The sequence below is a fragment of the Trichechus manatus genome, unplaced genomic scaffold (genome assembly GCF_000243295.1).
Source record: "Trichechus manatus latirostris isolate Lorelei unplaced genomic scaffold, TriManLat1.0 scaffold00018, whole genome shotgun sequence".
NCBI classification, from domain to species: domain Eukaryota; kingdom Metazoa; phylum Chordata; class Mammalia; order Sirenia; family Trichechidae; genus Trichechus; species Trichechus manatus.
In genome coordinates this window covers 3729805-3755729 of record NW_004443954.1, presented here as the reverse complement: position 1 = coordinate 3755729, position 25925 = coordinate 3729805, and the positions used below count along the sequence as shown (strand labels likewise).

Here is a 25925-nt window from a genome sequence, read left to right as displayed (position 1 = left end):
TTATTGCTTAGGGTGGGGGAAGAGTGAAAGTCAACAAGATAATTATGCCTTCAAAGAAAGCTAATGGCACTAAGAAAGGATGGCTGTAAGTGCAAAGAACTAGAGGCTATTGTAACAGTTCAACTGAAAGACAAAAACCTGAACTCTAGCACTGACAGTGAGATAAAAAAGGAGTAGACAGACTAAGGAAGCGTTGCAAAAAGATTTAAAAAATGCAATATAAAAATGAGGGAAAGGGAAGAATTTAAGACAAGCAATAGATAGTAACTCAAGAGAAAGGAAAACAAATTTATTTTTGCTTATTTCATTTTGTTATGGGGAAGAGTTGAGTTTAGATGTGCTAAATTTGAGATGCCTTTAAGTACCCAAGTAGAGCTTCAAATAAAACAAAACGGCAGTCGTCAAGTTGATTCTGACTCATAGCAACCCTACAGGACAGAACAGAACTGTCCTATGGGGTTTCCAAGGCTGTAATCTTTATGGAAGCAGACTGCCACATCTTTCTTCCACAAAGCGGCTGGTGGGTTTGAACCGTCGATGTTTCAGTTAATAGCTGAGTGTTTAACCACTGTGTCACCAGGGTTCCATGTGCTTCCAATAGTGGTGTCAAATTAAACCTTAGAAAGAAAAGGTTGTACCTAGTTGCAGATCTGGGAGTTAGCAGCTTAAAATGGTTGAAGACTTTGGAAAGAACAGAGTGTTAAATAAAGAACCTGGCGAACACCAAAATCAGAAGAGGGAAGAAAAATCAGCAAAGCAGAAGGAATTTGATGAATGTTCTAACTTATAGATATATTAGAAATAAAATTCAAAATGATGCTTAAGTTTGATACTAGACTTAGAGTTAAACCCTAAAGAAAAGTCTAGAGAAAACCCTGAAGATAACAAGGCCTGAGCCCCCACTGCCTTCATGCATTAATAGAAAGGACACTGAGCAGTAAGAAAGTAACTACAAAAACTGAAGATCATTTTCTGGACAGAAGGAAAATGGTTGTTTTAGCTTTTGATTACAGGCTACAGATGATTATTATAGAGACCTAGAGTTCATGAAAACACCTATCCTTTCACTTTATTTATATGAAAATAAAAAACTGAGCCCCAAAAGTTTTAACAGTTTTCTGCTCACAGGAAAGGTTTAGAATGCAAGGAGTCAGTGTGATGGTGAACTTTATGTGTCATCTTGGCTAAGACATGCTGCCCATTTGTTTGGTCAGACACGAGTCTAGATGTTGCTGTGAAGGTATTTTATAGATGTGATTAACATTTACAGTCAGCACACTTTACGTAAAGGAGGTTTCCCTTGATAATGTGGGTAGGCCTCATCCAATCAGCTGAGGGTCTTAAGAGCAGACACTGGGGTTTGCCAGAGAAGAAGGTTATAACATAAAAATCCTGCTGGCCTGTCCTACAGATATCAGACTCACCAGCCCCTACAATCACATGAGCTAATTCTTTCAAATAAATCTCTTTATTATAGTATGTGTATGATTTATTTATTGTATAACATGTATACACATATGTATTTATACTTATTTCCTATTGGTTGTTTCTCTGGACAACCCTGACTGATAGTCAGTATCCATTTAATCCTATGCCTTAAAACAATTTTCTTTATCTACAGCACAGTGCAATACTGACTTTCATTTATCCTCCTACGTGGTCAGGAAAAGATTAAACTATGTTTGGTATTATCTGTTTAAAGTGGAAATGAAATACAGTTTTCCTCAAAATAGCATACTTTAGCACCTAACAAGATGAATTTCAGGTATTTGGGAAATTTCATTATCCAGAACACCTCATTACCTAGCAATACTAACAGATGAGCCTTAAAAGCCTAATCATTTTAGCCAACAGAACTCATAAACCTCAAATTTTAAAATCTAAGTACTTTGTCATAATATTCTGACAAATAAGTAATTCTAGTAATTCATCTACTCATCTCACCAAGCCAGAAATCCGGAAGTCATCCTAAAAAGTTTAATCATTTACCATAGTGAAGTAGTTCTCAGAAATGTTCCTCTACCATTATCCCTTGTCCCAGTATTAAGTCATTAACTAAGGTGACTGAGCCTCAAATTATAATTATCAGATTTTTGGTTGACATCTTATAATGTAGTCTGCCCCTGCAATACTAAAGGGCTGCAATGACACACATCAACGCAAAATCAAAGAAGAAATGTGCCTTTCAGCAGAACATACGCCTCTTCACCGTGTCATTGTGTCATTATACCACCTTATCTAGGAAGAAGTGTCTCCAGTTATTTCAAAATGCAAACTTCTCCCACAACCTGTAGGCCTGGGTTAGAGACTTCTATTCCTCTTTCTGCTAACATCTACGGATAAGAAACAGTTTTAAATTCTTGGAAGCACAAAAGTAGCGAAGCCCTAATCCCAAAAAGTAAAATGTTTCTAAGATCTTGATTATCTTACAAATAAGATAATGAAGGAACAAATCCACCCACGTGTCTAATAAATATCTTTTGTAAGTTTTTACTTAGTCAACATCAGTAATTTAGCATTTTCCTATAATCTAAGAATATAATAAAATAAAAGAGCAAGAGATAATTACCTGAGGAGAGTCAAAAGGATATCGACTACTAAACTTAAATAGGAGTTGAAATTTTTCCCCTTCATATAAGGTACCTGGTGCACCTTCCATGTCTACAATCCACCTAGAATATAAAAACAATCAAAAACTTAACATTAAAGGTGGCTGGGGTGAGAAGGAGAAAAGGGAACAATGAGTACTTCTTCCTCTCTGCCACGTACTGGGATAGCAGTCATTTATATTTAACAGCACATTTGACCCTCCCAACAACTCTCAGCAGTGGGTATTAACATCTCCTGCCCTCTCTCCTTCTCTAACACTCCAGTATTCAATAACCATACCAAAGACAGAGAGCTAGCAAAGGGCAAAACCAAATTTTAATCCAGGTCTGAAAACAAACAAAATAAAAACCCAAACTTAAGTGCGTTGACACCAAAGCCTGTGCACTACTCAATCATGCTACCTTATTTTTTTATTATTATGGCAAAAATACATATTAACAAAACATTTGCCAATTCAACATTTTTACATATAAAATTTAGTGATGCTGATTACATTCAACAGGTTGTACAGCCATCACTACTATCCATTTCCAAATTATTCCACCACCGTTAACAGAAACTCCGTGCTCCCACTTTCTCCCTCCTCCCCACTCGTTGTTATTACTATTGTTGTGTGCGGTCGAGTCCATTTCAACTCATAGCGACTGACCCTACATGAACTGCCCCATAGTGTTTCCTAGGCCGAAATCTTGACAGGAGCAGATTGCCAGGCCTTTTCTCCCATGGAGCCACTGGTTGGGTTCCAACCGCCGACCTCTCGGTTATCAGCCAAGTGCGTAACCACCATCAGGGCTCCTTTGCAACCCCTAGTAACCACTAATAACTCTGGTCTCTATACATCTGCCTATTCTAGATCTTTCATGTAAGTGTGTTCATACACTATCTGTCCCTCTGTCACTGATTTATTTCACTCAGCATTGTTTTCAAGGTTCATCCATGTTGTAAAAGATATCAGGACTTCATTTCTCTCTGTGGCTACCTATTACTCCACTGTGTGTATACATATATATATATACACCTCATTTATGTATTCATTCACCTCTTGATGGACATTTCGGTGGTATCCACCTTTTAGCTATTGTGAATAGTGCTGCAATGAACTCTGGTGTACAAGTTTCTGTTTGTGTCACTGCTTTCAATTCTTCGGGGTATACATCAAGCAGTAGAATTGCAATGTTACTTTATTTTTTCAAGACTATTTATACAGTGATGGGGAAAAAAAATTATAGATAACACCAAACTAATCAAGTGTCTTTCAGACGTTAATTATTTTAGAAGAAATGGGGGAAGTAGGTTTCAGCAATGACTACAGAGAACTGTAAGCTGGCAGATCTATTTTCTTATCAGTATTCTAGAAAAAATTAAACAGGAAAAAGGAAGTTAAACTGTGGTCAGTCCACTTACTGGTATGGCTAGTCAAGGCTCTATATCCCCTTTCTTTTGTCTTGTTATGTTTAAATTGCTTAATAAAGCCCAGAATACATATACGACATATATACACACTTATCTGCTTTATTTTCATAGATAACAATCATGAATATAGATGTTTACATTTATATTCTGTACACTACCTCTTATTCTTTTCTTTAAAGTGTCGGGGGGAGTGGAGGGGCTAAGGGATCATGATGACAGAGATGGCAGGGGCAGGCAGCATCTAGAAACAAAAATGAACTAAAGTCTTAAGAATGAGTTTCTAATTATAGCTCTGTCAGTTATAATTATTATTCCTTTAACCTTATCCTTTTCATGTATGAAATCTTACGATTTTAAATAAGACTTAATCTTATGATTTTAAATGAGAAACAAAAGAAAGAGAATACACTGTCAGGGTTCTATTTATCACCCCATCCATATACTATGTATGTAAAATAATAAATGTACCTATTCTTTGAAAGCTATCAGCTAAAGTATACAGACCCTTGAGTATGGCTATTTATCTTCAGAATGCATTTCAGTACCATAAAGGGTAAAAAGAGATATGACCACAAACCCAAAAGGCAGCATTTTTTTTTTTGTGAAAATAGACAAGTTTGCTACTTAACTAGCTGTGTGGCCACAAGCAAGCTGTTTTACCTCATTTGTAAATTACAGATATTCATAGTGTTGTTTGGAAGATTAATGACATTACATATATAAAACACCTAGCACATTCATTACATCAAAGCCAGTATACAGTAAATTAAACACAATGCAAAACCTGCATTAAAAAAACCGAAACAAAATAAAAAACACCTGATTCCCTTAAAAAACCAGGTCCTTTCTTACCTCCAGAATCCCTTTTATCTTTTCCTCTTGACATCCACTAGGTAGAGTGGAAAAATTCCAGGAAAAAATTAGGATCTCTTGATGGTCTTTAGTTCTGTTTATGCAGTATTATTTAGGGCACACCAAACCAAACCCGTTGTTGTCACAATGCACCATAAATTTATGTGTGACCTATATCCAAGCAGAGCTTTTAATCTTCTCAACAACCTTTTACTAATTCAAAAATGTGTTCATTTTAAAAAGTTCAAATAAAATAAAAAACCTCCAGACATAACCACTGTTAAAGGTTTTTTGGTACCTCTCAGTGTAGCTATTTTGCAGTTTCCTAGGTCACTAAATATGCTCTGAAAACATGGTTGACTGCTGCATAGAATGGAAGTCCAGCAGAGCTGATTATGTGCACATTTAAATTACATAAATTCAAACCATCACTGTTTATGATTCTAATAATGAGCACACGTCCCAGAGGAAGGATGAGATGGGAGAAGTGAATGTGTTATCTCAGTCAGTCTCAGTTCTTAAATTCCTGTGATTATCTAGTTGCTCTGTGACTCTAATGTTTACACAGGTGTATTTCACACATCACAGTTCCTGATCAAAGAAGAGGCCACCTACTCGCCTCTGGAGGAAAATGCTCTTGTTGGATTTATTAAGGCAAGACGATATTCCAATATGGCCTCCTAAGGGTAATCATGACATACACAATTTATGACTTACTTGCTGACTACAGACTATAACTTAAGTGATGCCTTCTGACTACACTGAACTGACAAACCATTTCCCTATTTTAAATGAGTATATATTCATACATCACTTTGGTAATAAAAGAAATAAAAATAACTGCTTTTAAAAATTAAATACTTACTGTGTAATTGAATTTTGAACACTCTTTTCATTTAAAGTCATCCCGGGAGGTGGGTCATTTTGCAAAGCCAACAGTTCTTTCTGTAGTCGTTTCTAGAAAAGAACATCAATAACAATTTGTACTTATCTTTTTACAATGTAATACCCTTCTAGTTATAGTCTAAAATCCTTAATCAAATTTTCTCCAAATGCTCATACCTTTCTCTTTACGTCTTCTATATATCTTATACATGTCATTCTCAAAATCTGAATTGCCTTATAATTCACAATCTATTAAATGTCAAAATATTTCTGAATAATTTGTAAACACTGATGCTATGAAGAAGTTATGAAGAACAGCCAATTACCAACAAAACATCAACTTCTTTGGAGTCCCTGGGTGGCGTGAACAGTTAAGTACTTGACTACTAACCAAAGGGTAGGTGGTTCAAACCTACCCAGAGGCACATAGGAAGACAGACCTGACAATCTGCTCCAAAAGGTCATAACCTCAAAAACCCTATGGAGCAATTCTACTCTGCATCATGAGCTGGAATGGGTTCGACAGCAACTAACAGCAGACTAGGTCTTAACTGCTTAAAAGCTTTAATAGTGCTTCTTTTTTTGCTCTCTAATTATAAAACTCATAATTCTCCATAATCTTTAAAGGTTACATCATTTAAGACAGACAAGCTTTCCAGAGAAGCCATAAAAAGTAACCCTTTACGCAAAAAGCCTTTTGAAGAAAAGCTTAAATAATTTCTAATCTATAACCTTTGTTTTCTTAAACACAATCAACTGCATATAATTTAACCTTTCAAAGTCATATTATTATGAATATTATTATTGTACAACATATCAGGCCTAGAGATATGTAAGGTCATTTCTATACTAGATATCTCCAAAACGGCTATGTATTTTATATTCTTGTTTGTACAGCTTTTATTGTTCTCCTCTTCCCTTATCATCAGTGGACAATTTTTTTTTCAGTGTACAACAAAGCAAAACAGAACACAGCAGCCCCCAGATCCAGACTTTCTGGAGCCACTGAGGCTGGGTGAACCCCCAAAACTACTACCCTGAGATAATCTTTAAACCTTAAACCAAAAATATCACTGAAGTCTTCTTTAAACCAAACAATAATTTAGCTTAATTAATAATGAATGTCTGCTTGAGCTTTTTTTTTTTTTTTTTAACATTTTATTGTTGTGTAGGTGAAAGTTTACAGAGCAAATTACTTTCCCATTCACACTTTATACCCAGCTTGCTTCATGACATCGGTTGCAACCCCCTGAATTTGTCAGCACTCTCCTCCCTTTCTCCCTGGGATCCCTGTGTCCATTCCCCAAGCTTTACTGTCCTTCTGAACTTTGCTTTTAGACAAATGCTGCCCTTTAGGTCTCCCATAGTTGACTATTCTGAGCGGTATTACTGTTCATTTTATAGGCCTGTCTACTGCATGGCTATAATGTGATCTCCAGGAGTGATTTCAGTTATAGTTCGAAGGGTGTCTAAGGACCACGGTCTCGAAGGTTCTACCAGTCTCTATCAGACCAGTAAGTCTGGTCTTATTTAGAGCATTATGCTCTTTTAAAGAACTATCTACATGGGATCAAAGTGACAACAGCAACTTGAATGATTAGATAGGAAGCTTAGGGAGCAGTGATTTCAGTTAATGGAGGAGGGAAAATTTGGAAAAAGATGGTGAGAATGGTTGCACAACTTGAAGAATGTAACCAATGTCACTGAATTGTACATTTAGAAATTGATGAATTGGTGTATGTTCTGCTGTATTTATTTTCAACAACAACCAAAATAAATTATTTTAAAAGAAAGGTCTGATTTAAATACAGCAAAATGTTTGCATTTGTTAGATCTGGGTGGATGGTGCATGGCTGTTTGCTGTATTATTCTCAGTCTTTACTATAGATCTATATTATTTCATAATTTAAAAAAACAAATAAATTATATGGGTACTGGAAACAAACAAAAAATCACAGAAGCCCCTAATTTATGGGCCTGAAAACCAAACAGCTGATGTTTTTAGACTGCATGCAAGATTATAACAATTCTTAATGTGTGTCTTTTCTTGAATTAAAGTAGATAAACACAGATATCTGCTCAAAATTCAAGAGTCAGCTGCTTACAAACTGGTTTCTGCTTTTCTGGAAAGTGAGATATTACTATCAATATAGCAATGTTTCTAGATCTTTTCAAGCCATGATATACTACCAATTAGGAAACTGCTCCCTTCTTTGTTGAAAGTCACTGTAATAAAGAGGACATTATAAATGACCCTTTAAAATGCCAGGAATGAACTTTTTTCCTCACATTTTGCAATATTATAATTGCTATTAACAATGAAAATAAGGTGTTGATGCTTAAATACTCTCCGAACAAAATAATTACAAATTGAAAATTAGTTAACAAAAATTTTAGTCCTCCAAAAATACAGAAATAAAGCTGCCTAGATGATTTCTGCATTGGCACAGGGCTTTAAATTTGTTCTACCAATGTTAACAAACATGGGTTTTACTGTCAAATAAATTTTAAAAACAGGTACACACACACTAAGTAAAACCAGTTTCTTCAATGCAGTACTTCTTAGAGACTTCTGATTTACTAACGTACACAGTAATTCTCCAAGAGGAGGAAGATGACTTAAAAGGATTCCAAAGATAACAGAACTATAAAACCCTCTCTATGTAACACATCTGAGAAGTGTTATTCCAATGACCACATTTTAGGAAACTGCTGTGCAAATCCTTCAGATCTTGGGAACTTTGCTGAGACATGGAAGACGGCCTGCTTCAGTGAAGAGAACATAAAGGCAAGCAAAGAAGGGTTTATTGATACAATTATCCTGAGGTCTCCTGAACACAATGAAGGGTGGGTGCTATGGAAAAAGAAATATTTGTTCTCCCCCTCTTTCCATTATTTCTTAAGATGTTCATATCCAACCTCCAAGAGAATCTCTTCCAATGGGGAAAAGACAGTCTTTTTAACAAATGGTGCTGGCAAAACTGGATGTACATCTGCGAAAAAGTGAAAACAGGACCCATACCTCACACCGTACACAAAAATGAATTCAAAATGGATCAAAGACCTAAATATAAAACAAAAAACTGTAAAGATCATAGAAGAAAAAATAGGGTCAACTCTAGAGGCCCTAATACATGGGTTAACAGGATACAAATCATAACTAAAAACACACAAACTCCAGAAGATAAGCTAGATAACCAGGATCTTCTGAAAATTAAACACTTATGCTCATCAGAAGACTTCACCAAAAGGGTAAAAAGAGAACTTACAGACTGGGAAAAAATTTTTGGCTACGACAAATCCGACATAGGTCTAATCTCTGTAATCCACAGGAAAATCCAACACCTCTATGACAAAAAGACAAATAATCTAATTAAAAAATGGGCAAAGGATATGAACAGACACTTCACCAAAGAAGATATTCAGGTGGCTAACAGATACATGAGGGAATGTTCACAGTCACTAGCCATTAGAGAAATGCAAATCAAAATCACAATGAGATACCATCTCAACCCGACATTACTGGCACAAATAAAAAAAAAAAACAGAAAATAACAAATGTTGGAGAGGCTGCAGGGAGACTGGAACTCTTCTGCACTACTGGTGGGAACATAAAATGGTACAACCATTTTGGAAAGCGGTATGGCACTTTCTTAAAAAGCTAGAAATAGAAATGTCAATGATCCAGGAATCCCACTCCTCAGAATATACCCCAGAGAAATAAGAGCTGTCACACAGATATATACATACCCATGTTCACTGTAGCATTGTTCACAACAGCAAAAAGATGGAAACAACCTAGGTGCCCATCAACAGATGAATGGATGAACAAACTATGGTACATACACACAATGGAATACTACGCAACAACAATGAATCTGCGAAGCATCTTACAACATGGATGAATCTGGAGGGCATTATGCTGAGTGAAATAAGTCAATCACAAAAGGACAAATAGTGTATGAGACCACTACTATAATAACTCATGAAAAGGTTTACACACAAAAAGAAACAGTCTTTGATGGTTATGAGGGAGGGGAGTGGTGGGAGGGAAAAACACTAAACAGACAATAGTTAAGTGGTAACTTTGGTGAAGAATAAGACAGTACACAGTACTGGGGAAGCCAGCACAATGTGTACAAAGAAAGGTCATGGAAGCACCACAGACACATCCAAACTCCCTGGGGGACTGAATTGCTCAGCGGAGGGCTGTGGGGACCATGGTCTCGGGGAACATCTAGCTCAACTGGCATAACATAGTTTATAAGGAAAACCTTCTACATTCTACTTTGGTGAGTAGCACCTGGGGTCTTCAAAGCCTGTGAGCGGCTATCTAAGATACTCCACTGGTCTCACCCCGTCTGGAGCAAGGGAGAATGAAGAAAACCAAAGACACAAGGGAAAGATTAATCCAAAAGACTAATGGACCACAACTACCACAGCCTCCACCAGACTGAGTCCAGAACAACTAGGTGGTGCCCAGCTACCACCACGGCCTGCTCTGACAGGGATCACAACAGAGGGTCCCAGACAGAGCTGGAGAAAAATGTAGAACAAAATTCAAACTCACACACACAAAAAAAAAACACCAACCAGACTTACTGATCTGACAAAGACTGGAGAAACCCCGAGAGTATGGCCCCCGGACACCCTTACAGCTTAGCAATAAAGTCACTCCTGAGGTTCATCTTTCAGCCAAAGATTAGACAGTCCCATAACACAAAACAAGACTAAATGGGCACACCAGCTCAGGGGCAAGGACAAGAAGGCAGGAGGAGGCAGGAAAGCTGGTAACGGGGAATCCAAGGTCAACAAGGGGAGAGTGTTGACATGTTGTGGGGTTGGCAACCAATGTCACAAAACAATGTGTATTAACTGTTTCATGAGAAACCAGTTTGCTCTGTAAACCTTCATCTAAAGTACAAAAAATAAAATAAAACAGAGCTCAATGTAAAACATTCACACTCATTTGAAGATCTGAAGAACCGGTATAACCATGTAGCATCAGTCGTCAGAAAGCACTAACCACATGAGGACTCTGCCTACCAACACTGAAGACAAAGTGTTACAGAAGTAATGAGAGGCACTACCAGTGGGATAGTGGAATAGGGCACTAGCAAAAGCAATACCACCACCAGACTATAAGACCATCATGTCAACACCGGCCTGCTTTCCCAGACAGTGGTGAAAATGGCACCTAGAGAATGAGATAACTGTAAAAGGGGGGAATAACTGCAAAAAGTAACTACTATACCTAAAGAAATAAAACCACTCAGAAACCACGGGGGGAGGGAAGGTGTTGAAAGGACATGAGTGGGGTGGAGCAGGGGGGGTCATACCCATATATCATCCTGGTCTATTCTCAAATTGGTGAGGCAGAGGAAGACTAATTACATATACAGGCAGTCCCCAACTTACAACCAGGTTCCGTTCCAATGACTCCGTTGTACGCTGGCTCTGATGTAAGTTGAACACCCCATTTTTTTTTTTTTAAGTTTTCATTATGATTGCCTTTTATTATCAATAGCTTTATAAAGCCGATCTTTTATTTGTCTTTAGGGGTTGGAAGCCTTACATATAAATTTACATATATATTCTAATACATACATACATAAAAAAATACACAAATCAATGGACCACAACTACCACAGCCTCCACCAGACAGAGTCCAGCACAGCTAGATAGCACGTGGCTACCACCACCAACTGCTCTGCCAGGATCACGATAGAGGGTACCGGACGAGCTGGAGAAAAATGTAGAACAAAACTGACACTCACAAAAAAAAAAGAAAAAAAAGACCAGACTTACTGGTCTGACAAAGACTGGAGAAATCCCGAAAGTACGGCCCCCGGACATCCTGTTAACTCACTACTAAAGTCACTCTTGAGGTTCACCCTTCAGTGAAAGATTAGACACGCCTATATAGCAAACAATAGCACACATATTTCAACCATGTATATGAGACTAAATGGGCACACCAGCCCAGAGGCAAGGATGAGAAGGCAGGAGGGGACAGGAAAGCTGGACAAATGAAAATGAAGAACCCAAGGTCAAGAAGGGCAGAGTGCTGACACGTCGCAGGGTTGGCAACCAATGTCACAAAACAGTATGTGAATTAACTGTTTAATGATAAACTAATTTGCTCTGCAAACTTTCACCTAAAGCACAAAAAGAAAAAAAAAAAAAATCCAAACCACAAATCAAAAATTTACTCTGACGATGAAGGAGAGCTGGACGACATTGGCACTTTGTCAGCTGCAGTAATAACTCCACTTGTGGAAGGTTCTGGATCATCCTGATTACCCCTGGGAATGAGGATGGCGAATCTTGTCAGAAAATTAGTAAGAGTTGTCTGTACAGTCTTTTTTTTTCTTCATGTATTTCGGGGTAACATGTTACTGCTTCCTGAATCTGCCTATGGACTTTAGCATAGCGATCGGCATTTGGGTCCATGTTTTCAAGCAATTGAAGCTCCTGATTTAGTTTAGAAAACTAAACCTATATGTCAGTGTTTTTGAACAATAAATCATAAAATTGAACATCTGCAAGTGAAAACCTGAGAATGGTAACATCAGCAAATTACGTGCTGCAACACTGTCTATAGTACATATTACCGTTGATAAAATGTACCCCCTCCCCCGCCAAAAAAAAAGACGGTCATATGTGCTGCTGGCTGTAACTTGAATATGTCATAAGTTGGGGATTACCTGTATTACAAATATATCACATTTCTCTGAATCTAAGACACACCATCAATTGTAAAATGAACCATTATTTTATGTAACATGAGGAAAGGAAAATTGCTCTTCAATTAAACAATGACACATCATCGGTAAGACATCTCAATTTCAGAGATGTTAAAATTTTCACTTTTAAATATATGGAATATTAAAAAAAGTTTATTCACCTGGAGCAACAGAGGAAGACGGAGAGTCAGGAACAGGAGAAGGAAATGGAATGTGTGGCTAACTGCCTCCTTTGCCCAGAGAACAGAAGAACTAAATGGCACCTGGCTATCACTACCAAATATTTTGATCAAAGATTCTATAGAAGAATCCTGATCAAAAGAGGCAAAATGTAGAACAGACTTCCAAATTCTCACAGAATCCAGCCTTTCTGGAGTCATGGAGGCTGGATGAATCCCCAAAACTATTGCCCCAAGAGAATCTTTAAACCTTAAACCGAAAGTATCCCCTGAAGTCTTCTTAAAACCAAATAATAGTTTAGCTTAACTAGTAAAGAATGTCTGCCTTCAGCAGTGTGCTCTTTTAAGATCTATATATATGAGATCAAATTGACAGCAGCAACTTGAAAAATCAGATATGATACTTAGGGGGCAGTGAATTTATGTTAATGAGGGAGGAACAACTCAGAAAAGGAGGCTGAGAATGGTTGCACAACTTGAAAAATGTAATCAATGTCAATGAATCTCACATGTTCTGCTGTGCATGTTCTCAACAATGACAAATTAAAAAAAAAAAAAAAAAGGTTTACATTTCCTAACCCTAAAGTATAGAAATACTTGAAAAATAAAACTTCACTAGTTAAGTATGTTAGTATATTTATTAATTTATTTTGAAAACTATCATTCGTGTGTGTATGTGTGTTTTAGTGAAAGCCTACAGAGCAAATTAGTTTCTCATTAAACAGTTAATACACAAATTGTTTTGTGACACTGGTTGCCAACCCCGCAGTGTGTCAACACTTTTCCCTTCTCCACCCCGGGTTCCGTTTCCATTAGTCCAGTTTTCCTGTCCCTTCTTGCCTTCTCATCTTTGCTTTTGGGCTAGTGTGCCCATTAGTCTTGTATACATAACTGAACCACAAAAAGTACATTCCTCACGTGTAATCTTTGGCTGAAGGGTGAACCTCAGGAGAGACTTTAGTATTGAAAGGGTGTCTGAGGGCTAAGTATTTTAGTATATTTAATATACCTAAAATGATTCTTATCTCAACACACAACCGAAACTGACTCAAGAAATAAAAAGTTTCAACAGACCTATAGTAAGAGATGGAATCAGTAACCAAAAACCTCCCAACAAAGAAAATTCAAGGACCAAATGACTTCACTGGTAGTCTACCAAACATTTAAAGAATTAGCACCAATCCTTCTCAAACCCTTCCAAAAATTAGAAAAGTAGGGAACACCTTCTGATTCATTCTATAATGCCAGCATTACCCTGACACCAAAGCCAGACAACGACACCACAAGAAAACTATATCCACTCCTCACTTACCGACACGGTTTAGTACCAAAGACCAGGCTGTTATCCGAAAGTCAGTGTTATGAGAGAGTCGGGGCAATGCGCCGTCTTCCGCGCCAGTGTTCTCCCCCCAGGTTGCTCACTGCCCATCAGGCAACCCTGGCACATCTCAGGACATGTGAAGCGCAGCAGGCCCCCCTTCCTCACTACGCCTTCCCACTATCACACAGCCTGCAGGGGTTGGAGGTGGTGGTGGTCGAGGGTTGACCACTGCTTCTGGAGCAGGAAAGGCCCACCATCAACTCGCCATGCACCAAGCCTCCGCACAGACCTCCACGCCTCACCTCTTCACCTTTCCAGTAGGGCCTCGGTGGTAGGAGCTCCCAGGCCTGTGGGCACGTGAAGCCAGGCCACCTGGGCCTGGCGGCGGCAGCAGAAAGGTCTCTTTGAAAGAAGAGACTTCTGAGGCCCCCGCCCGATTCATCAGGCCCCAGCTCCAGCCACCTCCTCACAGCCCGGCCACCCCGCCTCTTGTGCGCCACCTGCTTGCCGCAGGCCCAGCCCAGGTAATACGAACTACCAGCAGCCCACACACCCTCATATCTTCTCACAAACCCCACCCTCCTCCTCCTCCTCCTCCTCCTCCTCCTCACCTTGGCTCCTTGTTAATGGGCAAAACAGTCGAATAGTAGACTTTTTTATTACTGTCTTAAATGTGAAATGTCATGTAACCAGACAGTCGATAAGCAAGGAGCAGGTGTACAGACAAATATCCTTCTGAATATTAAATCCTCAGCAAAACACTGTTGTGGTGTGCTGTTCAGTCGATTCCAACTCACAGTGACCCAACAGGACAAAGTGGAACCGTCCACAGGGTTTCCCAGGCTGTAATCTTTATGGGAGCAGATCGCCAGGTCTTTTCTCTCTCAAAGCCACTGGTGGGTTTGAACCATTGACCTTTTGGTTCACAGCTGAGTGCTTAACCATTGTATCACCAAGGCTCCCAAAAAAATACTAACAAACTGAATCTAACAGCATATTAAAATTATTACATACCCTGAGTAAGTGGGATTTATCAAAGGAATGAAAGCTTGGTTCAATACAATGTTCTGATGTACCACATTAATAGAATGAAGGAAAAGAACCATATGATCATCTCATTTAATGCAGAAAACGCATCTAACAAAATCCAACACTCTCTCATGATAAAAGTACTCACTAAACTAGGAATACAAGTGAAATTCTTCAATCTGCTAAAACCCACAGCTAACCTCATACTCAATGAGAAGAAGACTGAGAGCTTTCCCCTAAGATCAGAAACGAGAGAAGGCGGCCAGCTTTCACTGCTGCTATTCAACGTTACACTGGAAGTTTTACCCAGAGCAATTAGACAAGAAATAAAAGGTATACAAACTGCAGCCATCTAAGATATAACCATTTGTCTCTACTCATCTGGGGTAAAAGAGGAAGAAGGAAACAAAGACTCAAAGAAGAAACCAGTCTACAGGACAGTCCATATGAACCATGGCCTCATCTACCCTGAGACCAGAAGAGCTGGATGGTGCCTGGCTACCACTACTGAATGTTCTAAACAGGGCCACAACAGATGAACCCTGATAGAATGGGAGAAAAACGTGGAATAGAACCTCAAATTCCTTTAAAAAAAACAAACAGACTGGACTGGCTGAGACTGAAGGACTCCCTGAGACTGCTGCCCTGAGATACACTTCAAACCTTGAACCACTAATCCCCGAGGTCACTTTGTAGCTAAATAACAGACTGGCTCACAAAATGATTATCACCTGTAAGTACTGTGCTTCTTTAAAAAATCATTTATATGAGACCAAACAGTCAATGATTACTTTAAAAAAAAAAAGATGACGGGACCTCATACCATCAAGAAAGCAGTGCCAGGAGCAGAGCATGTCCTTTGGACCGCGGTCCCTGCGCCGAGAAGCTCCTAGTCCGGGGAAACACTGATGAGAAGGCCGACAGAGAGAGAAAGACTTCCCCTGGAGCTGACGCCCTGAATTTGGACCTTTAGCCTACTTTGACTGTGAGGAAATAAACTTCTCTTCGTTAAAACCATCCACCTGTGGTATTTCTGTTATGGCAGCACTAGATAACTAAGACAGAATTTGGTACCGAGAGAGTGGGGTGCTGCTCTAACAGATTCCTAAAATGTGGAAGCGGTTTTAAAACTGTGAATGGATAAACGTGCGGCGTGACAGAGGACCAGCAGCAGAGAACCTACAGCAGCAGAGAAGCGGCAGCAGCAGAGAACCAACAGTAGCAGAACCAGGAGACTGGTGAAAGACGGCGCTGGAGCCAACCCACGGAGCGAGAGAGCTGAATGCCTGTGAGCAGGAGGCTTCCTGGCGGAGTGGGGTGCCTCTGCGCACTTATGGGTGGAGCTAGGCTTGCGGACCCACAGAGCGAGGGAGCTGAGTGCCTGTGCGAAGAAGGCTTCCTGGCGGAGTGGGGTGCCTCCGGGCACTTACCAGTGTAGCTACTGAGCTTTAGAACACTTGCCCCAGCAGGGCAGATGCGGGTGTGAGGCCCGAGGGCCGAGAGGCCATAGGAAGCAGAAGCTGAAGAGACAAGGGACACAAGAAGCCGAGCTGCTTCAGCCTCAAAAGGTATGGCCATGACCTCAGGGGTTTCAAAGGGTGGAGCCATGGCCTCTGGTGTTTCTAAGGGTGGAGTTGTCACTCCAACGGACTAGGAGAATGGTGCGCCTAAAGCCAAGGGAGCAGAGTTGCTGTCCCAGTGGGCCTGGAAGGCAGAGCTGAAGACCAGGGCCGAGGGGCCTCCACTCAAAATCCAGAGACTGTGGCCAATACCTAGAGTCTGGAGGGCAGGGCTATTGTGTAAATTATCTCAGAGCAGAGGATTATTTTCAAAGCTAATGTAATGTGTTCTGCTAACTTGCTTGGTGCCTGTTATGCCTTCTTTCCCTGCAATTTCTCCCATTTGTAATGGAAATGTCCAGCTTGTGCCTGTTCTGCCATTGTACCTTTGAAAGCAAGTAACTTGTATTCTAGATTTCACAGATGAAAAGGAATTTTTGGATTTTGGACTTGGAGTTAAGACTTTTGCTATGATATGATAGGGCGAATATGTTTTCCCTGTTGCAAGGATGTGATTTTTTGGGGGCCAAAGGGTGGAATGTCATGGTTTGAATTATGTCGCCCAAAAAATGTGTGTATCAATTTGGCTAGGCCATGATTCCTGATACTGTGTGATTTTCCTGTATGTTGTAAACCTGCCTCTATGATGTTAATGAGGGAGGATGGGTGGCAGTTGTGTTAGTAAGGCAGGACTGGATCTACAAGACTGGACTGTGTCCTGAGGCAATCTCTTGAGATATAAAAGACAGAAGTGAGCAGTGAGACAAGGGGACCTCATACCATCAAGAAAAGAGTGCCAGGAGCAGAGCGCATCCTCTGGACCAGGGTCCCTTCGCAGAGACATTCCTAGTCCGGGGGAACACTGATGAGAAAGCCGAGAGAGAGAAAGCCTTCCCCTGGAGCTGACGCCCTGAATTTGGACTTTTAGCCTACTTTGACTGTGAGGAAATAAATTTCTCTTTGTTAAAACCACCCACTTGTGGTATTTCTGTTATAGCAGCACTAGATAACTAAGACAGTCATCATGAGGTCTTCCTTACTCAATAGGAAGTAAAAACTCTACTCAGTCCTCCAAGCTTGCCTCTTTATTTTTGAAGTTCAGATTCTAGAATGTGTAGAGAATCTTTTTAACTTTAATAAAGACTGGGTCTTGCAAAATACTTTGACTATTATTTCTCTGTGTCTTTAAGTAATCCATTTCACTTTTTTAAAAAATGAATTTCATTGTTTTAGACTCTTTTCTACTAAAAGCAGGGTATCAAAAGGTTTTTCCTGATACCCGAGTGGAGAGTGGGTAGGAAAGCAGAGGCTAAAGGCCACAGAATGTACGTAAGTTTAATATGAAATCATTTTACCCTGTTACATAAATAAAACTGAAATGAACAATTAAAAAAAAAAAGTGACAATGTAAAGGGGCAGGGACACTAGATTAATGGAAGCAGAACAACCAGAATGGAAATAATGTGAATGCTCGTGCATTGTGAAAAACGTAACCAATGTCACCGAATAAAATTTGTGTAGAAACTGTTGAATGAGAACCTAAACTGCTGTGTAAAACTTCACCAAAAACACAATAAAATGCTAACAACAACAACAACAAGGTATCCAAACTGGAAAGGAAGAAGTAAAACTCTCTTCTCAAATGATGTGATCCTATATATAGAAAATCCCAAGAATCCAAAAGAGCTAATAAATGAATTCAGCAAGTAGTAGGGTATCAGATCAACACACAAAAATAAGTTTCTATACACCATTAATGGAGCCCTGGTGGTGTAGTGGTCAAGAGCTGACCTGCTAACTCAAAGGTCTGCAGTTTGAATCACCAGCCTGCTCTCTGGAAACCCTATGGGGCAGTTCTACTCAGTCCTATAGGGTTGCTATGAGTCGGAATTGACTCGACAGCAATGGGTACACACACCGTTAATAAACAAGCTGAAAAAGAAATAAAGAAAACAACTTCATTGACAATAACATCTAAAAGAATACAATATCTAGGTATAAATTTAATCAGAAGGGTGAAAGACTTGTACACTGAAAACTATAAAATATTGCTGAAAGAAACACCTAAATAAATAGAAAGACATCCCACGTTCACGATCAGAAGACTTAATATTGTTAAGATGTCCATATTACCCAAAGCAACCTACGTATTCAACGTAATCCCTATCAAAATTCCAACAGCCTTTTTCGCAGAAATGGAAACACCAATTCTCAAATCTCTATGGAAATGCAAGGGGCTCCGAACAGCTAAAACAATCTTAAATAAGAAGAACAAAGTAAGAGGATGCATACTTCTTGATTTCAAAACATACTACAAAGTTACAGGAATCAAAATAGTGTGGTACTGGTTTAAGAACAGAAACACAGACCAATGGAATAGAACTGACAGCCCAGAAATGAGCCCAAACATCTATGGCCAAGTGATTTTTGACAAGAATGCCAAATCCATCCAAGGGGGAAAGAACAGTCTATTCAACAAATGTAGCACTATTCACAATAGCCAAAAGGTGGAAATAACCTAAATGCCCATCAACAGATGGATAAACAAAATATGGTATATACATGAAGCCCTAGAAGTATAGTGGTTAACAGTTCAGCTACTAACCAAAAGGTTGACGGTTTGAATTAACCAGCCGCTCCTTGGAAACCCTATGGGGCAGTTCTACTCTGTCCTATAGGGTCCCTATGAGTGGGAATTGACTCGACGGCAACGGGTTTGGTTTTCTGTTTGTTTATACATACAACACAAAATTATTCAGTATGAAGAGAAATTAACTTCTGATACATGCTATGACATGAATGAACCTTGAAAACATTATGCTTAATGAAACAAGTCAGACACAAAACAACAAATATTGTATGATCTCACTTATATGAAATATCTAGAACAGGGAGATCCATAGACACAAAAGTTTATTATTGGTTACCAGGGTTTGGGGGTAGGGGGAAGGGGAGTTATTGCTTAATGGGTACTGAGTTTCCTGTCTTGGATGATGAAAATCTTTTGGCAATAGATAGTGATGATGGCTGCAAAACAAGGTGCATGTATTTGTCACTGTATTGTACAGTTTAAAATGGTTAAAACTGCATATTAAAATTATTACATACCCTGAGTAAGTGGGATTTATCCCAGGAATGAAAGCTTGGTTCAGTACAGTACAATAAAAAAATTAAATATATTTTTAAATGATTCTTATCTCATCATTAGTGTGTGTATCTATTCCAACCTATCTAGGGACTGCCTGAAGGACTGAAACAAGGTGCTCCTCTTAGTTTAGCCCAACTCAAGTGCACACAGGGCACAGGAGCAGTGGGCAATACCTGAAGCCTGCAATCACCTGGGGCTAAGAATTAAGGCATACAATAAACACTGGAAGAGAAGCTGCGGGACAGAGTTTCTTTTGGAAATTACTGCTATCAAAACATGAATTGAAAAAGCCACAGGAATGCCTAGGGCGAGATGCATGATCAGAAATTAACCTGAGAAGACCCTATACTTTCACCTAGGCTGATCCCTAGGTCAGTTCAAGCCTGACTAAGTGTTGAAGGGGGTTCTCCTCACAGAGCCACAGACTGGGAGGGGTTTTCTTAGCCCCTCCTGGCTTTCAAAGAAATCTCTGTCAAAACATTAGCTAAACACAAGGAGATAGGAAACAGACTACAGTGTCCATACATGTCCAGGAATGCAGTCTTCCAGCAATTCCACTCCTAGATATAAACCCCAAAAGAACTGAAAGCAGGAACAACACAAACAGAAACTTATATACCAGTATTCATTGAAGCACTATTCACAAGACCCAAAAGATGGAAATCTGAATGTTTATTAACAGATGAATGGATAAACAAAATGTGATACATACATATAATGGAATATTTATTACTCAGCCATGAAGAGGAGTGAAGTCCTGACACATGCTGCAGCATGGATGAACACTGAAAACATTATGCTGAGTGAGGTCAAGAAGGGACGAATACAGAGCTCCCTGGGAAAGTCCCAAGATGGCTGCTTCCATTCTAGTCCTGGTGTGAAGCGAACAGTGACAGTGCTCATCGTTATCTCCCTGAGGAGCATGTCTGGTCCTCACGTTTAGAATCGTCGTGGGCCGTTGTAGAACAGAGGAGAGCAATGGCAGGGAGCCTCTCTTGGGGAGGTGGGACTGGGTGCCCCTGGCCTGAAGAAGCTTCTCTCTGGGCATTCCTGGATTGTCCCATGTAAGGCTTACCTTCCTACTCCCTAAAGTGATTAAATCACTGGAACAAGAAGAGAGCCATGTTTGGGCTGCATGACAACACTGGGATCCTGGGTAACTTTGAAAGGCACTCCAAAGAACTGACTAAGGGACCCAAATGGCTTCGAGGGTGGAAGAGGAATGAATTATAGTATTTTATCAGAAAGAAGAAAATGGTTGGGAAATCGCGTGTTCCTTGTTGACCGCAAAACCTTAACAAACATCAGCTATCTTTACAAACATTTTAATTGACATGGGAAGCACCAGTGAAGAGAAAACTGAGAATTGTGGAAGTGGTACGTCTATCACCCTGAATTTAAGTAGAACAGTACATTTCCTTATGAGGAAGGGCTTTGTATGTTTTCTGTAATAAAATGGGGTTTCTTTGGAATCTGCCATCCACACACTTTAGTTTCTTTTAGATGCTGCTTCTACTTATTCACGTAAAATGTGAAATCTGACGTATCCCTAAGTCTTATGGTCTCAGGTTTGGACTTCATTACTTGCTCTCTGCAGTCTAGCCATACCAATAGTCTTTAAAAAAGAAAAGTTTTCACCCTGCTAACTCAGAACTGAAGCCACTCCTGAAGTCCACCTTTCAGCCAAAGATTAGACAGGCTTATAAAACAAACAGTAACACACATGAGGAACATGCTTCTTAGTTCAATCAAGTATATGAAACCAAATGAGCAACACGTGCCAAAAAAAAAGACAAGAAGGCAAGAAGGGGCAGGAAAACTGGACAAATGGATATGGCGAACCCAGGGTGGAAAGGGAAACCGGGAGAGTGCTGATACATTGCAGGGATTGCAACCACTATCACAAAAACAACTTGTTTATAATTTTCTGATTGAAAAACTAATTTGCGCTGTAAACTTTCAACTAAAAAACAAAAAAAAAGAAGGGATGAATACTGTATGATCCCACTTACATGAAATATCTAGAACAGGCAAGTGTACAGAGACCAAGAAAGAGCACTGGTAGTGCAAATGGTTAAGCACTCAGCTGATAACCAAAAGGTCAGTGGTTCAATCCCACCAGCAGTCCTGAGGGAGAAAGATGTGACAGTCTGCTACCATAAAGCTTACAGCCTAGGAAACCCGATGGGGCAGTTCTACTCTGTCCTATAAGGTGGCTATGAGTCAGAATCGACTTGATGGCAACAAGTTTGGAGTTTTTTAGGGGAGTTTATAGAGACCAAAGTGGTTATCAGGGTGAACAAAATGGAGAGGGAAAGGAAGACACAATGCTTAGGACACACGGAGCTTCTGTTAAGGGTGACAGAAACATTTGGAAACAATTAAGGATGATAGTTGACCAATATGATGAACATAATTAATGTCAATGAATTGTATAAGTGAAGATTGTTGAAATGGCAGATGTTTTGGCACATATGTTTACCATAACAACAACAAAAAAAAAATGGCGGGAAAAAAGAACAGCAAATGCTTAGGAATGGGAAAAACTGACTTGACTTCCAGAGTTACCACATTATAATTCAAATGTCCTGATTTCAAAAAAAATCACAAGACATAAAAGAAACAGGAACTGTGTTGACACACTGCAGGGATTGCAACCAATGTCACGAAACAATTTCTGTATAAATTTTGAATGAGAAACTAATTCGCTCTGTAAACTTTCACCTAAAGCACACACACACACAAAAGAATCCAATAACCAAAATACATACAAAACTTGGACAAACTTAACAACAAAAAGACAACCTAACCATAAAATGGGCAAAGGACTTAAACAGACATTTCTCCAAAGAGGACATTCAAATGGGCACCCAACACTTGAAAAGATGCTCAGTGTCATTAGCCATGTTGTTGTTGTTAGGTACCACTGAGTCGGTTCCGACTCATAATGACCCTATACGACTCATAGCAACCCTATAGGACAGAGTAGAACTGCCCCAGAGAGTTTCCGAGGAGCAGCTGGTGGATTTAAACTGCCAATCTTTTGGTTAGCAGCTAAGCTCTTAACTACTATGCCACCAGGGCACCACCAGTAGCCATGAGAGAGATGCAAATCAAAACCACAATGAGATACCATTTTACTCCCACTAGGATGACTAAAATTAAAAACAAACAAATAAATGTTGGCAAGGATGTGGAGAAACTGGAACCCTTATCCATTGCTAGCAGGAATGCAAAATGGTACAGTCTTGGAAAACAGCGTGGCGGTTCCTCAAAAATGGAACCAGCAATTCCACTCCTAGGAATATACCCAAAACACTTGAAAGCAGAGACTCAAAAAGAGATTTGCACACCAATGTTCACTGCACTACTATTCACAAAAGCCAAAACATGGAAACAACCTAAATGCCTATCAGTATATGAATGGATAAACAAAATGCGGGACATACATACAACGGAATCTACTCAGCCAGTAGGAGAAATGAAGTCTTGATACATGCTACAGTATGGATGGGGCTTGAAGACATTATGCTGAGTGAAATAAGCCAATCACAAAAGGACAAATATTGTATGACTTACTTATACAAAAAAACAAGAAAAGGCAAACGTATAGAGATCAAAGTTTATTAGCAGTTACAAAGTCTGAAATTATACAAGATATCTTCTCTGACTACAATGGACTAAAACTAGAAATCCATAATAAGAGGAGAACTAAAAATTCCACAAATAGGGAATTAAGCAACAAACTATTAAATAACCAACAGGTCAAGAACAAATCACAAGGGAAATTAGAAAATACTTAAAGAGATGAATGAAAATGAAATTACAACATACCAAAACATATGGGATGCAACAAAGGCAGTGCTCAGACAGAAATTTATAGTTGTAAATGCCTACATTACAGAAGAAGATTTCAAATCAATGACCTAACTTTACACCTTGAGAAACCAGGAAAAAAGAGCAAACTAAACCCAATGCTACCAGAAAAAAAGAAATAAAGATAAGAGTGAAATAAAGATCAGGATGAAGGTAAATGAAATAGAAAATAGGAAAACAATAGAGAATCAACAAAACCAAAAGTTAGTTCCTTGAAAAAGATCAGTAAAATCAATAAGCTTTTAGCTAGACCAATAAGGGAAAAAACAGAGAGGTCTCAAATAACTAAAAGTAGAAATTAAAGTGGCGACGTTTCTACCAACTATACAGAAACACAAAGAATTATAAGAGATTACCATGAAAAATTGTATGCCAACAAATCAGATAACCTAGATGAGACGAACAAATTCCTAGAAGCACAAAAACTTCCTAAATTGGCTTAAGAAGAAATAGAAAATCTCAACAAAATGGTAACAAGTGAGGAGACTGAATCAGTAGTTGAAAAAAAATTCCCAACAAAGAAAAGGTCAGGACCATATTCAGCAGGCTTCACTGATGCAATCTATCAAACATTCAAAGAAGAATTAACACCAATTCTGCCCAAACTCTTCGAAAAAGAACAGAAGAGGAGGGAACTTGCTAACTTATTCTGTAAGGCTAGCATTACCCTGATACCAAAGCCAGATAAAAGCACAAGAAAACAACAACCAAATATATTCCTTATGAATATAGATGCAAAAATCCTCAACACAATACTAGCAAGTCAAATCTCGAGGCGGGGCCAAGACGGTGGAGTAGTCAGATGCTTCCGGTGGACCCTCTTACAACGAAGACCCGAAAAAACAAGTGAATCGATTATACAGGGCAATCTGGGAGCCCTGAACATCAAAGGCAGAGTTAAGGAACCGGACTGAGTGGCAGGGGAGGGAGAGACGGTTCAGAAGCAGCGAGGAGTTGCCAGTCCTGAGCTGGCAAGAGCCTGAGCCCTTCAGGCCTGATCAGTTCGGGGATGAGCAGTGAGGCAGGCAAGCAGCAGTTCTCACGTAGAACCAGTGAGAAGCAACCCTCGATAGGCAAAAGATAAGTACTTGCATACGGCTTACCGCATGGATCAAAAACATCCCCCTTAGGGAAAAACCTCTCTCTCGTTTACCTCCCCGCTCCCTGCTCTGCACTGGCTCCTGGACCAGCTTCAGCAACCGCTGAGTCCCCTGGGCTGGAAGTAGGATCCGTCACACGCCCGGAGCCATTCTCTCTGCCTTGGAGAGTAAACAAATTAACAAATGTGAAAAAATAAACTGCAGGCTCCCCTAATCTAGGTACTGAGGGTGGGCACAGCTCCTTTGCCTAGGCATATGCATAAGGGATCCATGGACTGAGTGCCTTTCCCCCTGCACAGACTTGCGTGGGCCCAACAGCGTAGGCCCTCACTGCCGCAGTACAACAGGGTGTATACCGGAAGTTTATCTTAAACTGTTTCAGCTGTGAAGTGACAGGTTCTTGACATTTGACACTGCTTTACCCATTAAGCAGGGTCTTCACCTACCCACATCAGGGCCCTGAGGACTTGTGGCTCCATCCACGCCACCTAGCCACCTGCAATAGGGGCCCATGAATAAGAGGTGCACCCCAGTCCTTATAGCCAACCGCATTAGGTGCTCATGGTCTGGCTGCAAAACCTACCCACCTACGCGCTCTACGGAACAGGGACATGCCTGCCTCCTGGACACTCGGGGGTGGCCGTCAGCCCCCTGCCTTGCTCAGAGTGTGGCCCCTGCTGCAGCCAGATGCCTGTGCCTACACCAATCAGCCATGCCTGTCTAGGACTGTAAGTGAGAACTGACACCACACACTTGGTGGCTATCTACCTGGGCACCTGAGCTGAACCCATACAGGAGGAGTGGGCAGACTCCTGAGCTCACATACCTAGTAACAGATCTAACCACCTGGTGACAGGACATTAGAGCTTCAAAGGGTGCCAATAACCAAACTAGCTCATACGAGCAGCCTATCTGGGCATATCAAAACAAAACAAGAAGCTAGGACACAGTTAGCAAACATAAAATAAATATAATAACTTATTGATGGCTTGGAGACAACAGTCAAAATATCAGATTACATAAAGAAGCAATCCATGATGGCTTCAGCACGCTCCCAAAATAAAGAATCTTGAAATTTTCCAGAGAAGGAAAATTTCTTGGAATTACTGGAGACAGAACAGGAAAGATTAATATACACAACTCTTCAAGAAATTAGGAAAGAAATTAATCAAAACGCAGAACACGCAATAGAGGAAATGAAAAAGAT

General features: G+C 39.8%; 1 protein-coding gene across 1 annotated transcript in view; it reads right to left on the bottom strand.

The window, feature by feature from the left end:
• The window catches only part of UBE2W (ubiquitin conjugating enzyme E2 W), a 65769-nt gene that overhangs the window by 26849 nt on the left and 12995 nt on the right, over positions 1-25925 (bottom strand). The window contains 2 exon segments of the mRNA XM_004372522.3: positions 2570-2672; positions 5741-5832. Coding sequence (XP_004372579.2) covers positions 2570-2672; positions 5741-5832 — 195 coding nt within the window.